Consider the following 14,110-nt stretch of genomic DNA (forward strand, 5'->3'; position numbering starts at 1 on the left):
TCACCGCTCAATAGACAACAAATTTGGAACATCCTATTCATAAACAATACGATTGATTCACATCGCCTCACATTGAAGCACTCAGTACATTTGCTCAACTGCACCTACGTATTATTAAATGAGAAATTCCATTTCAAGCCAAGGACAAATGCATTGTTTCAAGCCAATCTCTTCAAATATTTACCAGACTCATCGATTCTGAAGAAAATTAGTATCCTTGAGGTAGATATTTGCATAAGGGTCATAGTTCACAAGACGCTTATGCAATTAGAAGCATTAGATACAAGAAATTGATAAATCGTGGGTGTTTGGATGAAGTTTTTTTTTCATTGGGCAAATGACAATATTTTGATATACCTACACATTTCTCCAAATTATATTACGTAGGTTATAATTTATTTCAATGAACGTTTCAATAAATTATCTCTATATCAGAGAGATGTGAATCGACTAGGTATGAATATAAAGTCAACCACTGATGAAATCTAAAAAAAAAAATTTTTTAATAAAGTATCTTTCCAGTAGGTAATTCCTTAGGTGCATTACAGCAAAAACCAAATACTAAATTTTCATTTTTCCAAAATTCAAAAGAACTTAAATGTTTATAAAAACTTCATTGTATCGATCCGAATGTCCCGAATATCCCTGCCGAATTCAATCAAATTCTACTATAGTATATCCAAAGTCACTTGAACTAGTCCATAAAAACTCTTGGCCATAGATGTCCCTTTGAAGTGGATACCGTGATCTGCTAAATACCTGGGTTTATTTGAAAGTACTGTTAGGCAATAAATTCACTGGCCCCAAAGAAATTTCTCGAAACTTGGACAACCCTTGTATAATCGAAATATTCAGCTTCCTCCAAGAGACTTTGGATATATTATACTAAAACTCGAATTAACGAGATCCTGGTTGCATTAACATGCATGGAGCGGAAAGTTTCAAGAAACCACTTACTACTCGATCCAAATATCCATACCTACAAATTTTTGTCAACATCGAACGCGAAATGGACAACAAGCTCCAATAAATAACAAAAATTTGAATTTCCCGCTATTTATTTTTCGTCCATAACGCCATCTATAACTTACGGGATCTTTGACTAAAAAGAGAAGTTCGGATAAAAATTTAGTTCGCATCACAGAATACTAAATATATAAGAAGTGCTAACGCCGTGTTAAATCAAGGCAACAATATGGCCGATATTTTGTCCGCCATCATGTAGTGTAATATGGCGGGAAAATTTGAATATGAAGGTATGACAATTCATTGAAATTGTTGGAATATTATTAGTATTTATTTTAGATTATGTTGTTATAATTTCGAATTAAAACAGAAAAATATCATCGAAAAGTTTTATTTATCAAAGGAAATTTACATATTTGCTTAAAATAATAATTATTTATAAAAATCAATACATAATATACATTATATCGCATATTTATTGTTCTGTGGTTCGCAATTGACCTTGACCATCTCGTTGTTATCTCTGTCTACAACTCAACGATAAAATAAATAAGCTTGATTGTGGCGCCCTTATTGACAGTACATGTAACTACCGATGTTGATTCGGCGCATTTGGTACCTTTGATCATAATTCGAAACAATTTCACAATTTGAATGAAAACCTACACTGAAAATTGTACTTTTCACTAGGCTATCCGACTTCCGTCTTCCCTCGATAAAAAAAGTTATACTTTCATCCCCCAATAACACTGACTATTTTCCTCAGTCATTTTTTGAAAGTATTCGGGCGATTTTTTCTTACAGACAATAGATATAAAATTTTAAAAGTGTTCTTTTGTAGGTGTTATTATTTATCACGATTTTTGAAATCGTTAAATTCAGTTACACTTGTAGCTATCAAATGATATCAATATTATAAATTCGATTATCTATAATATTTTCTTTCAGTTATACGCCATTTTCAGGCAAAATTATTGCGTTTACTTTCTCCGTTTACCTGATTTTGAGGTTTTACTCGAAATATATGGTCCATTTGAAAGAGAAAGTCTAATTAAAGTTAAAAATGCGCGCTTTACAACAATTTTCCAGAGAATTCCTTTTTTTTTGAGGAATCTCTAATTGGGATTGATGAGAAAAAAACCAAAAGATAAATCAAAATATATATTGAAATGTATTATTCTATTTATTTACATATTTACAATATAAACTTAGTTTCTGTTAACCTATTAAATTATTATTCATCTACTTTACAAAAATCTTCATAAGGTAGGTCAAGTTTTCTACCCTTCAGTGGTCCTTTCTCAATTTCAACACTAGCGCAAAATTTATCAACATTCAATGAAAGAAGTGTTGCTCTCTCTCCCCTATAAGCACCATTCACAATTAAAATCGGTTTACCAATTGCAGGAATTACAGTTTCAAGAAATTCTTGGTCAATTTTAATTTTTTTACCAGTGTCAATTAATTTAACAATAGCATGATATTTATTTATTACTTCCTTTACTACACCTTTTTTTTTGTAAAAATCTGGACCCAAAGTGGTTGTTAAAATTTTAACAATTATTCCTTCTGTGATCCAGTAATCTTTCCTATTTTTTTGTTCTCTTTTCTTTTCCTCAATTTCTCGTATTTCATCGAGAGCTGTTTTTCTAGAATCCTCTTTGATTTTTTTTCTACTTTGAGAGACATCTTTCTCAACTTTCCTTTTGATACTACTGAATGGATTTGATATTTTCTCCGATTCTCTTTTAGAAAGCTTGATATCCAGTTTTAGAATTTCTTCTTCGTTATTGCGTACCAATTCCGATTTTTTTTCCTCTTGAGGTTCTTTGAGGGCTTCTTTTTCTCGAGCCAATTTTGCCTGCTTCTCAATGAATTGAAGATTTCTTTCTTCATCATCTTTTTCCATTTTCTGCTTCTTCAGTTTTTTCTGCTCCTTCATTATTGTTTCTGGATCTCTATCGATATATGTTATATACCATCCTTGCTCCGTTTCATCAACAACACATTTTCCAGTCTTTCCTAGCCATTTGACGAATCCAGTTAGAGTAACCCATCGTGTTGAATTCATATGTACATGATTTTTGTCTGAGATATACTCCTGATAAACACGATTAGCATTGACTCTTTTAGTTCCGAATTGCCTTTTCAAAATTTGCAAATATTCTTTTTGGAAATCAAATGAAAATTCATCCATAAACCTCTTGGAATTATCAGCAAAGAGAAGTAGTTGTCTTTGATGAGATTCAGACATTGTGTGGCATTTGAAACCATTTTCATCCCTGCATTGCTTCTGACACATTTGGCAATACCATCTCAACTTCTGCAGACCTTTGGCTTTCATTTTGTTAGCCAAATATTTTGGCGTACCTACTTCTGCTCGTGGCATCTTTTTAAATTTTTATTTTAACTGATAACTTGGGGCACAAAACAACTACGACTTGTCAAAACGGACGTTTATAACGTAAAAACCACTGTTAATTCTACTCTGGTCTCTGTTATGTTGTATGTGGTTATTATGACATATAATAATATTATAGGTTATTTAGGTCTATGGTCTTAGAGTATAGAATAATAGAATATTTTATATTCTATGACACAGTCTAAGGGATATCACAAGCATAGACTACGTACAGTACCTATATGTTCTATGATCACAACAGTGTTCTGTGGTCACAACCATAGATAGGCTACACTACGTAAACAATAATAAATATTCATTTATTGTAACAAAAGCGATTAATATATTAAAAATGATCGAATAACATTAATTGACCTGAAATATACTCAAAATAAACTATTTTCTGACTGTAAATACTGTAAATGTTCATTTGAAATTGTCCTCTAATGTACTTATCTCTTATGGAATATCTATTTCAGTTGTTATGATAAGAAAAGAAGAAAGAGATAAATTTTATCAACATTCAATCAAACTTGTTTCAATTTGAAATGACAATGATTGATATTGAAGAAGAGGAAATTGGGGGTGTTGCTCCCTTAGATCGTCCAGAATCCGCATCTTCTGTATCCATTGATAGTGTAGAAAGTATGAACGGTGATATACCTATTGCTTTAGAAGCAGAAGAGCTACAATTAGCTCTTAACAAGGTAAATAAACTACGAGTATTAGCTCTTAAAATACCTATTATTTTAATTGTACTCAGGAAGCTACTGAAGAGGAATTACTTAAGGCAATCATGCGATGCAAAAACTTAGTTCTAGAAACAGATGAATGTTCGCTTGAGAGAAAATGGATAGTGAGACATTTGATTGAATTAAGATTACGTTTGCAAGAATGTAGGGAAGCTGCTACCGATCCAGAGTAAGACGATGTAAAGTTTTCCAAGAAGTGCTTTATTAGTTTTCAATTTTAGACATCCAAGAAATAAGTCTAGTGGGGTTTCTAAGAGAACTATTAAGGGACACCATTTTATTTTACAACCATTATTAAGAAGTACTACTTCCAGATATTGTGACCATTGCACATCAACAATTTGGTATTTCATAAAGCTTTTATTTATTATTCTTACCCAATACCTTTATTACATTTTTTTAATATTCTTTTTGAAGGTGTTTGGTCCAAGCTTGGTACGAATGTCAAGATTGCTCTTATTCATGTCATTACAAATGTATGTCCTCGGTTTTAAGAGAATGTGCACATGTAGTGACAAGTGAAAGAGGGGCCTTTGAAATGGAAATTTGTCCTGAAGTTGGATTATCTGCTCAAAGATATAAGTGCGCAGAATGTAAAGCACATTTAGAATTGAGTAAGTCTCTGAATTAATGTTGAGAGTTGTTTACATAATAAATATAAATTTAACAAACTAATCAATTTTTGATTACAAAAAGTTATGCAATATACTAAAATTAAGTCTAATGTCATCTACTAGCAATACCCAAAGGAATCACTTGCATTTTGAGGATTTTTACAGGTAAATAACAAGTGTGTTTTGTATCAGTTTTTGTTGGCATGCACGTATTATATCTTCAATGGTGTTCGTTTTGGATATTAACTCAAAAAAACTTTCCGATTATTTTGGCTTGCTATTTTATACTTATCAAACTTTGTAAATGTTTAGTATATTGCATGGCAAATGTGTGTTTTATTCAATATGTTATGGTATATTGTTTTAAATAGTGAAACTTTGTAATTATTCAGTCTTTGGCATGGTGTACTTCACAAGGCATGAATACTTAATAGAAATATGTTGTAATCCATAATACTGTCCATTAGTTATTTAAATTTAGGTGTAATCTCTTTTGAATACAAAATTTATTTAAAAAAATGTCCTATATGCCTTTGAATATTTTACAGAAGTTATTTTGGGGAATCAAAAATATTATGTCAGAACAGAAATAAAAAGTTTATAGTTATTTGAGCATTATAGGAATAGGTCTTTCTTGTTAAAAATTAATTGAATAAAGACCTTTATTAATTTTATATTCATCCCAATTTATCGTATTCTCGTCAAAGTAATCGCTAATTAGACATTCAGCCTACATATTTTCTAATTGAAACATTCTCTAAATATCTTTCACGAAATTAGATTTTCAATGCCGAATTTCAGACAGATGTCCAATGAACAAGCAAAAAGCACTAAAAAAGATATTAGCTCAGTCTTGTACCACCCTAGCAAAAAAAATTTGATGTGATTTTAAAATCTTTTAAAATGATCAATTCCCAATATTTCTTGAATGTTATTTCAAATTAGTATGTGTGAATGAGAAAGAAAACTTCGAATAATACTTGATTTACTTTCAGACAAAGGATACAATGATCCAAAACGTTGTGACTACAATGGATTATATTACTGCTCAGGCTGTCACTGGAATAGTCTTGCAATAATACCTGCTCGTGTGGTGCACAATTGGGACTTCACACCCAAGCCAGTATGCCAGGCAACTCTTCAACAGCTGAAAGTGGCTTCGAACAGACCTATCATAAACCTGGAATCCCTAAATCCAAAACTGTTCAATTTCGTCCACGAGCTTAATCTTTTGGGGAGACTAAGAAACGATCTATATGGAATGAGAAAATATCTTCTTGTGTGTCGTATAGCTAATGAAGATCATTTGCTATGGAAAGAAATCGATGTTCCCCACTTGTTGGAAACCACAAATATGTACAGTCTGCAGGACCTGGTGGATGTGCATTCAGGAGAAATATTCATCAAGATACAGACCTGGATTGACACATTTACCAAACACATCAAAGTGGATTGCGAAATATGCAAAGGGCGGGGTCATATCTGTGAAGTTTGTTCCAACGATCAACCTTTGTATCCTTTCGAATCAAACGCCGTGACTTGTGAAGACTGTCATGGTGTTTTCCACAAAAACTGCTTCAACAGAAAGAACAATTGTCCGAAATGTATTCGTTTAAAAGAAAGGGACAATCACATGAAAGATATCAATTGTGTTGATGATGATGATGAATAACTGTGATATGTAAGGGATGAATCAAAATATAATCTTAATTTTATTGTGTTTGTTTTCGACATTTTCTCGATGGACTTTTAGATTTTTACTAATGAGTTTTATGGTGTTTGACGTTTTTTAAATAAAAGCATATGTTTTTTTATCATGACCATCTCCACGATAAATGTTTTGTGAGCTCACTGAATATCCCACAGCATCTTAAATTATTAGAAAAAAAAACTGAAAATATATAGGGTGTTACACCATTAACGCGATGCTCTATTAAAATTAAGCGCTGAAATTTTCGAACTTTTTTTATACTTACCGTAATAGAGCGTCGCGTCAATGGTAGAACACCCTGTATATGTCTTTCGTAGGAAAACCAAAGTTGCCTTCGAATAGACCCTTTATCAATGAAATTATCTCTCTCTAACTAACAGTACAAAATTATGACTTCCCAGTTAAAAGATTATTAATTTGTAGTAAGTATTATTCATGTGGAATGTTTTTCAAAATTGTAAAAAACCCATCTGACCAATATTTAATTGTTTTCATCCTGACACAAATATACATTTAAAATTATTTTTTACCCTGCCTCAATTTTGGAATAAGTACAGTTAGTTATAAACAATAGAATATTAGAATACATGTATAAAGGATTAATCACTATAACGTTTGTATACATCAACAAATTCAATATGTATCTATAAATAAAATTTAACAAAAAAACAGATCTACATAATCAAAACAATCCTTAAAAATTAAAATATCTTTGGCTGTTGGAAGTTATTAAGTAGACATTTGGTATGTTTTCACTTTAAGCCTAGTAGATTTAAGTACAACATAAATATGAAACACCTCCACTTTAGGGACAACTTCCAGTAAGCTGGAAAAACCAAATTGTATTTTCCCCAGCAATATGATAAGTAGAGGCTTTCTAAATGCATTACAGTTAGTGGTCCTTTCTAGAATAGATAAACATACAACAAATGGTATTATAATACCTATATCTTAATATTTATGATTAACTGATGGTTATAACTGGTTGAAAGTTGTTTTAGTCCACTGGTGTAGGATGAAATTGGGCCAATTTAGCAGAAAGCTGTTCTGCTAGCTGCTTAGAACTAGCGACCAGAACTCTTCTGGAAAGTCTATCTATTGTTCCACCAGAGGGATCCATGATGACACCACCTGCTTCGGTGACTAAAAGTTCCCCCGCAGCTATATCCCAAACATGAATACCAAATTCGAAATATGCATCGGCTGCTCCCAGAGCAACCATAGCCATATTCAAAGCAGCAGACCCAGTAGAACGCATTCTAGAAATAAATATTTTCTAAAAATTTGAAAAAGTCCTCTATCAAATGTGAAACTAATTTCTATATATATCGAGTTGATTTTCTTTACCCACCCATGTGCAATGTCGATTAAGGTGTCTATATTTTGCATTGAAACTTTTTTTCTATCTGCATCTCTGCTAGTTCCAATCTCATACATAATCAAAGCTTCATTCAAATTGAGTTTTCCAGAAACTTTCATTTCTTTATTGTTGTAAAAAGCGCCCTTATTTTTTTGAGCAGTAAATAACTGTTCCAACATGGGATTATATATTATAGCAACAACAGGTTCCTTCTTAATGAACAAAGCCAAAGAAATGCATGAGTGAGGAAACAAGTGAACAAAATTCAGTGTACCATCTATTGGGTCAATAATCCAAGTGGGAGCATCTGTTAGTTCCACTTTTTTACCATCAGCAGTGGATTCTTCACCAATGAAAAGATGATCTGGGAATTGTTTTGAAAGAGTTTTTATTACCAATTCTTCTACAGCTCTATCCGTTTCAGTAACCAAATCGATGTCACATGATTTTATATTGACCGTTTTGTTTCTATTGTTGAAATTACTTTTTATCATCTGAAAAATATAATGCCCAATTCAACTTGCTGATAATGATTAAAAAATATTACCTCCCCAGCCTGTTTAGCTACGGATAAGGCGTTGTTGAAAAAAGTTTCTGCATCGGAAGACATAATTTTGGCCACCTAGGATGTTTTCCTACTTCTTATTAGAACAGTTTACGTTTACTTTCGAGAAAGCTGGGATAAAAATTATAATTTATATTACCATTGAGATGGTAATCTTTGTTTATAAAATTTGATATTAGATAACATTGCAACGTAAATTAAACATAGATAAGTGAAACATAGAGTATAATTAAAAGAAACCCTACCCAGCTCGACAACAAAATTAGGATTTTTTTTCTTATCTCTTGTGATATAAAAGGTCATCGGACATAAATATAATATTTCCTTAATTTCATCATGGAATATGATAATATTGGTAGAAGAAGTCAATCGTCAACATTATTGGTTAAACTTCAGAAATTAAATTTTTTTTACTGGAAGATGCGTTGCATTTGAAAAGATAGATATTTTAAGACATTTTTCAATTGTTGTTATTGCTACTTATACGTGGTATATTATTTCGTTCTGCACCATAATAGTATATTATGGTGAAAATATATGAATTATGGTATTTACACTGTGATAGTACTTGAGGTATCAAGAACGGTAAAGTTTATTTTACCGATCGAAGACATTGGAGCTATGAAACTGGATTTCAATTAATGTCTGAGATCGATAATAATTCTTGACGTTAGCGATGTTTATAGCTTCTTTTCAGTATTTTTTTTATTGATTTGGAAAAATTCATTTCCATCTAATTTACTAATTACCTAAACTTGTACCAGCTCTAAGATTCAGAGAGGTCTCGCAGAGGCATAAGTGAGTTGGAATAAAAAACAATTAGAATAATATGAAAGGGATATTATTTATGCTAGATCATTTTTGAATATCATTAATACTCAAGACATTATTTCCAAAAATAATTCTACTCATCTATATAACTAGATGATTATACGTTTAAATTCAATGAATGAGTCTTATAGACTTGATTTAAGTTCAGAAAATACCTGAATTTCATTGAATGTGGAATATAATTATTAGATGAGAATGAAAGCCGATGACTCCCAGAGTCTTGCAATAATTGATTATAACTAGGCGACGTTTAGAATGCTTCTTAGAGGAATGAATTAATCTAAAATATTTGATGGGGAAAATGTCAGGGTAAGGGGAAAATCATTATTTGTTTAATTCAATTTTGGAAATAGTTCACTGCATCATATTTTATGGAATAACTTCGCGAAATTAATGAACAAACCAATTAAATGGACATTCTGTGAAGTTCTAGCAATTTAGAATAACCCGCATTAATGCGTGAACTGTTAATTAAGCGCTTAGAGAAGAGCAATAATAATACTCGCTTCATTTTAATTGATCTTAAGAAGTGAACCGTTGAAGATGGGTTTAAGGCATCTATTTATGTACTATACGTTAAATTATGGTGGGTACATTATTTCGATATTATACTTATTATTACCTATTAACACCTATGTTTAGTTTCAACAGTTTCATGTCTTCAAATAACTGATTTGTTCGTACCAAGTGAAGCTACAGATGAGGCAGTGTTAGATTGTAGATATTCTTTAGAATGGAATGAAACATTATATGATGTTAAATGGTATAAAGATGGATCTAACTTCTTCAGGTGAGTGATGTTTGTTACTTAATTCATTCGAAATAACTAACCAATTTTGTTATGTGTGATTTTCAAATAATAATACTATAAATATACCTATAAAATATTCGAAATTCAAAAATTTACAACATATAGGACTTCGAGAACCTCTGTTGCCGAATTTTTGTGTTGTATTAATGGTTATAATTCCTTAAAATATGTACACATATTTTGTTAATTGAATAAAAACTACATATGGAATTTGCAGTGCTTAAATAAAATATGAAACAAGAACTGAAATTTTTAGATGTCAACCGGATGGAAAAATAACAGAATATCCTGTTGACGGAGTGAATCTTTTAAGCAATTCTGAATCAGCTAAAGTTGGATCTTGCACTTTGAAGTTAATAGAATTGACTGACGACAGCACTGGTGAATATAATTGCGAGGTCACTCTAGATTTTCCATTCCATCAAAAAATCAGAGCATCTCATTTACAATTTGTAAATGTCACCTCCAATCGAAACGACAGCCTAATAATTATAGAGGGTATGTTTACTGTACTATCTTTATTTATATTTTATCGACTTTTAAATTATTTTATTTTCAGGTTCAGAACAAATCAATGCAGCGAGAAAATCAACAATTTCAGTCATACTAATCTTTTTTGTATTACTTGTAAATATATTTATAAAAAACTGAATTTGCAAACGATTTATATAACCACCATATAATATCCCACTAAGTCTTATCGTGAATGTCCACCTTTAAAAAGCCAATTAAAATTCCCGCCAAGTAAATTCTATGCATTGAAACACAGAAAATTTATTTGAATTTATTGAAATCAAAAAGTTGAAATATTTATTTGTTAAATTCCTCATTCACTTATATATACATAATACTTATCGAAATTCCCTTCAAGCAAAGTTAAATATAAAAAGAATATGGGTCATTGAGACTGGGCCTTGTAGTCGATGCCGTGAATAAAAATTATTTCATTTTGTTAGGTTAAGTTGCAAAAAATATGTTGTTCTGTGCATTTTGTTAATGTGATGTTTGTGCCGTTTGTGGTCAACTTGAACGTTATTTATCAGGCGTCGTTTTTTATTAGTTTTTAAATAAAAAATAGAAATAGAAGTTTTATTTGGTGCAAAGGTGCAAAAATAAAGATAAAATTGCTACCATTTAAAAGTGACAAAGAAAAAACAATTTGAGAGGAGAAGAAAGGTTAACAGCCGATTGCAAAAATGATTTCCTTGTGTGATATACAATTTATATTGAATTAAATATCTGCACGCAATTCGCGCGAAAACAAAATTCCTTTTCAACCTGCTTAAGAAACAACAATGCCTCCCAAGAAACGTGATAAGGAAGCTGAGGCAGCAAAGGCTCCAAGAATTGATCACATACAAGCTGATCATGAATTGTTCCTTCAAGCATTCGAAAAACCGACTCAAATATATCGATATTTGCGTACCAGAAATTTGTGTTCGCCAATATTCCTCAACCGTACTTTAACTTACATGAAATATAGGATGTCAAGAACCCACAAGAATAGAAAAAATTTTAAAGTAGATGACATGCTAGAAAAGATAACCAAAGCAAAAGATAACAATGTGATTCAACCTGGTTTTATTAATATAACATTTTTAAGTTTTAATGACCAAAACTTGAGGTCTCAAGGTAATATTGCTGAAGTAGAGATAATACTTTTAAAAATTAGTCATAAAAAAAGGAAGGAAAGTTCTGCTCCTTGTATGCAGGTATCTTTGGGTACTGCTGAAGTTCCTATTAATCCCTCAAATGACTCATTTCCAAATACTGCCTCAACTATTAGCATATCAACAGAGAAATTCAATTCTAACGGAGGCCCCTTAGCAAAATCTCACATTTTGTTGTTTAGATTGCAAATTAAGAAATCTCCATTGAATAATGATAATGAAGAACCTGAGAATAAGAGGATGAAAATTGATAGTGATAACTCCATTGAATCACAGTTATATGGTGCTGAATTAACAGTTTATGATAAACATAACCGATGTTATCTAACAGATGGTGATTATGATGTTGTTGTTACAAATTTTGTAAGCAACTCCCCTAAGAAACATTCAAATTGGGAGAATATCAGTGATCTAATTGATACTTGCAACAACTTGGATGCATTTATGAAAGACCCCATTTTGAAATTCAAACTCAATTGGTCTTCTGAAGCACTAGCTAAAATAGTGGATAGACCTAAACCGTATTCCCATTCTGAGAACAAGGAAAATATACCGGTTACTCAACTTAAAAAGTCTGAAAAGATTCAGATTGTATATCAATTTGTTTACAATAACAATTCCAGACAACAGACAGAAGCTTGCGAAGATTTACACTGTCCTTGGTGTAGCCTCAACTGTGATCAACTTTATACACTCCTCAAGCATCTGAAACTGTGTCATTCCAGATTCACCTTCACCTATGTTCCAATTTCTGTCGGTGCCCGAATTGATGTTGCAATAAATGAACTTTATGATGGTTCTTATACCGGAAGCCCCCACGATCTAATCATACAACCTTCAGTGTGTTCATTTTCAAGGAATGGACCTGTTCGTCGAGCTTCAGTCACCCATATTCTTGTGTGTCATCCAAAGCGCCCTAAATCGAGTTTATCTGAATTCATTGAGTTAGACGACTGTGAATATGACGGACAAAGGCCTTTCATCACCGGACACAACAGACTCTATCATCATACAACGACATGCCTACCTATTTACCCAAAAGAAATGGATGTTGATTCAGAAGGTGAGAATGATCCTGAATGGTTGAGAAATAAAACCATGACCATGATAGACGAGTTCACAGATGTGAATGAAGGTGAAAAGGAATTGATGAAAATGTGGAACTTGCACGTTATGAAGTACGGATTTGTCGGAAATTGTCAAATTCCTCTTGCCTGCCAGATGTTTGTACAGCAGAAGGGCAAGGAACTACTACTTAGAAACCTCTACAAGAACTTTGTTGTGCACATGTCAAATTTATTCGATTTTGGCTTAGTTAGTGCAGTTTGTATGTATACAACAATCCAGAAACTACAAGAGATGGTTGCAGAAACTATGGCCTTAAGCACTGTACTCAAAGAATCCAGAGAAGCGCAAATAGATAACTGGTCAAAAACGGGATGTGTATTCAGTAAAGAAAAATGTATTGTGAGAACTCCAAATGGGAGAAAGACAGGGACAGTGGGAAATCCAAGGAGGAAGGGACTTTCTACACCTTCAAGTGAGAACTATTGTAAAAGAAGTTCGGAGAGTGGGGAACCTACTAGAAAACGACTTTCTTTATCTTTGAACAAGAATGAGGTGAAGACAAACAGTAGTTAAAAAAATTTGTTGTTTGAAAAGTTTTATATCTTATTATAAATCTAAATAATTTATACAGGTTGAAATGTTTGTTTCAAATATTTGATTGTTCATCTTTACTCGCGCATAATAATTTTTTTCTTGATTTCTTTAATTTATAGTTACCCTTGAATCTTTTTCTTTGAGAAATATTATGTAGCATATTGAAATATACAGTTATTTGAAGTATTGTTTTTTTCTAAATCAAGTTTCCTAAAATTTTTTCTTGTAGGTATATCCAAGTATAAGAAGTCAAATACATTGTAAAATTAAGTGTTTTTTTTTTTAAACATACATTGAGAAAAAACATGGAGCATATTGAAATATAGTTAACTAGACACTCAATACTTGGCTTCAAAAGATGCATGTCAAGTTTAAGTAATACTACTACTACATTTATTGTTTGCAATATCGATAAAAACAAGTTTCGTGCATGGATAAAACACTTAATGGGAAAAATACTGAGCAAGCAAAGCAATGGCTTGATAAGTGTATTTTAAACTCTACTCCATAGACTTTGAATTTGGCTCTAATGATTAAGTGATTGCCAAGCCAATTTTAAAAACGAGTCTTTCTACAGAAAAGGTTTGAGGAGTTAATTGTTTTGGAGTATGTGTATCACTTTTGAAGCTGACTATATTGACGAACGATGTCAAATATTTAAGAAAAAATGTATTTTTACTGACTAGGCTCAAGAAATAATCGAAAAATACTGGGACATTTGTAGGTATGATTTTGTTGCTATGAAACTCCAAAATATAATTAGAAAA

At 31.7% G+C, this 14,110-nt stretch overlaps 5 protein-coding genes across 6 annotated transcripts; 3 read left to right on the forward strand and 2 right to left on the reverse strand.

Moving 5' to 3' along the window:
- Positions 1-2,112: 2,112 nt before the first annotated feature.
- LOC123674102 (DNA/RNA-binding protein KIN17) lies at positions 2,113-3,523 on the reverse strand. The gene has a single exon (XM_045608972.1). It carries the CDS (start codon positions 3,353-3,355, stop codon positions 2,201-2,203), a length of 1,155 nt encoding a protein of 384 aa, XP_045464928.1. The 5' UTR covers positions 3,356-3,523; the 3' UTR covers positions 2,113-2,200.
- A 98-nt stretch (positions 3,524-3,621) lies between these two features.
- On the forward strand, positions 3,622-6,448 carry LOC123674100 (differentially expressed in FDCP 8 homolog). 2 transcript variants are annotated; one of them, XM_045608968.1, is made up of 6 exons: positions 3,622-3,776; positions 3,847-4,074; positions 4,131-4,288; positions 4,341-4,463; positions 4,537-4,733; positions 5,729-6,448. In XM_045608968.1, the coding sequence occupies exons 2-6, from the start codon at positions 3,916-3,918 to the stop codon at positions 6,403-6,405; spliced, it is 1,314 nt and encodes a 437-aa protein (XP_045464924.1). In that variant the 5' UTR covers positions 3,622-3,776; positions 3,847-3,915; the 3' UTR covers positions 6,406-6,448. The 2 variants fall into 2 exon arrangements, with proteins under 2 accessions (XP_045464924.1, XP_045464923.1); XM_045608967.1 differs by having other exon boundaries at positions 3,628-4,074.
- Positions 6,449-6,909: 461 nt separating this feature from the next.
- On the reverse strand, positions 6,910-8,657 carry LOC123674104 (inositol monophosphatase 1). The gene is made up of 3 exons (XM_045608974.1): positions 8,352-8,657; positions 7,796-8,298; positions 6,910-7,703 (listed from the first exon to the last, which is right to left on the reverse strand). Exons 1-3 carry the CDS (start codon positions 8,412-8,414, stop codon positions 7,442-7,444), a joined length of 828 nt encoding a protein of 275 aa, XP_045464930.1. The 5' UTR covers positions 8,415-8,657; the 3' UTR covers positions 6,910-7,441.
- A 141-nt stretch (positions 8,658-8,798) lies between these two features.
- LOC123674105 lies at positions 8,799-10,674 on the forward strand. Its single transcript, XM_045608975.1, has 4 exons — positions 8,799-9,786; positions 9,843-9,990; positions 10,268-10,509; positions 10,571-10,674. Exons 1-4 carry the CDS (start codon positions 9,744-9,746, stop codon positions 10,660-10,662), a joined length of 525 nt encoding a protein of 174 aa, XP_045464931.1. The 5' UTR covers positions 8,799-9,743; the 3' UTR covers positions 10,663-10,674.
- A 309-nt stretch (positions 10,675-10,983) lies between these two features.
- On the forward strand, positions 10,984-13,526 carry LOC123674099 (polycomb protein SUZ12). The gene has a single exon (XM_045608966.1). It carries the CDS (start codon positions 11,307-11,309, stop codon positions 13,320-13,322), a length of 2,016 nt encoding a protein of 671 aa, XP_045464922.1. The 5' UTR covers positions 10,984-11,306; the 3' UTR covers positions 13,323-13,526.
- The last annotated feature ends 584 nt before the right edge of the window (positions 13,527-14,110 follow it).

This window comes from Harmonia axyridis, chromosome 2, assembly GCF_914767665.1.
Source record: "Harmonia axyridis chromosome 2, icHarAxyr1.1, whole genome shotgun sequence".
Classification (NCBI taxonomy): domain Eukaryota; kingdom Metazoa; phylum Arthropoda; class Insecta; order Coleoptera; family Coccinellidae; genus Harmonia; species Harmonia axyridis.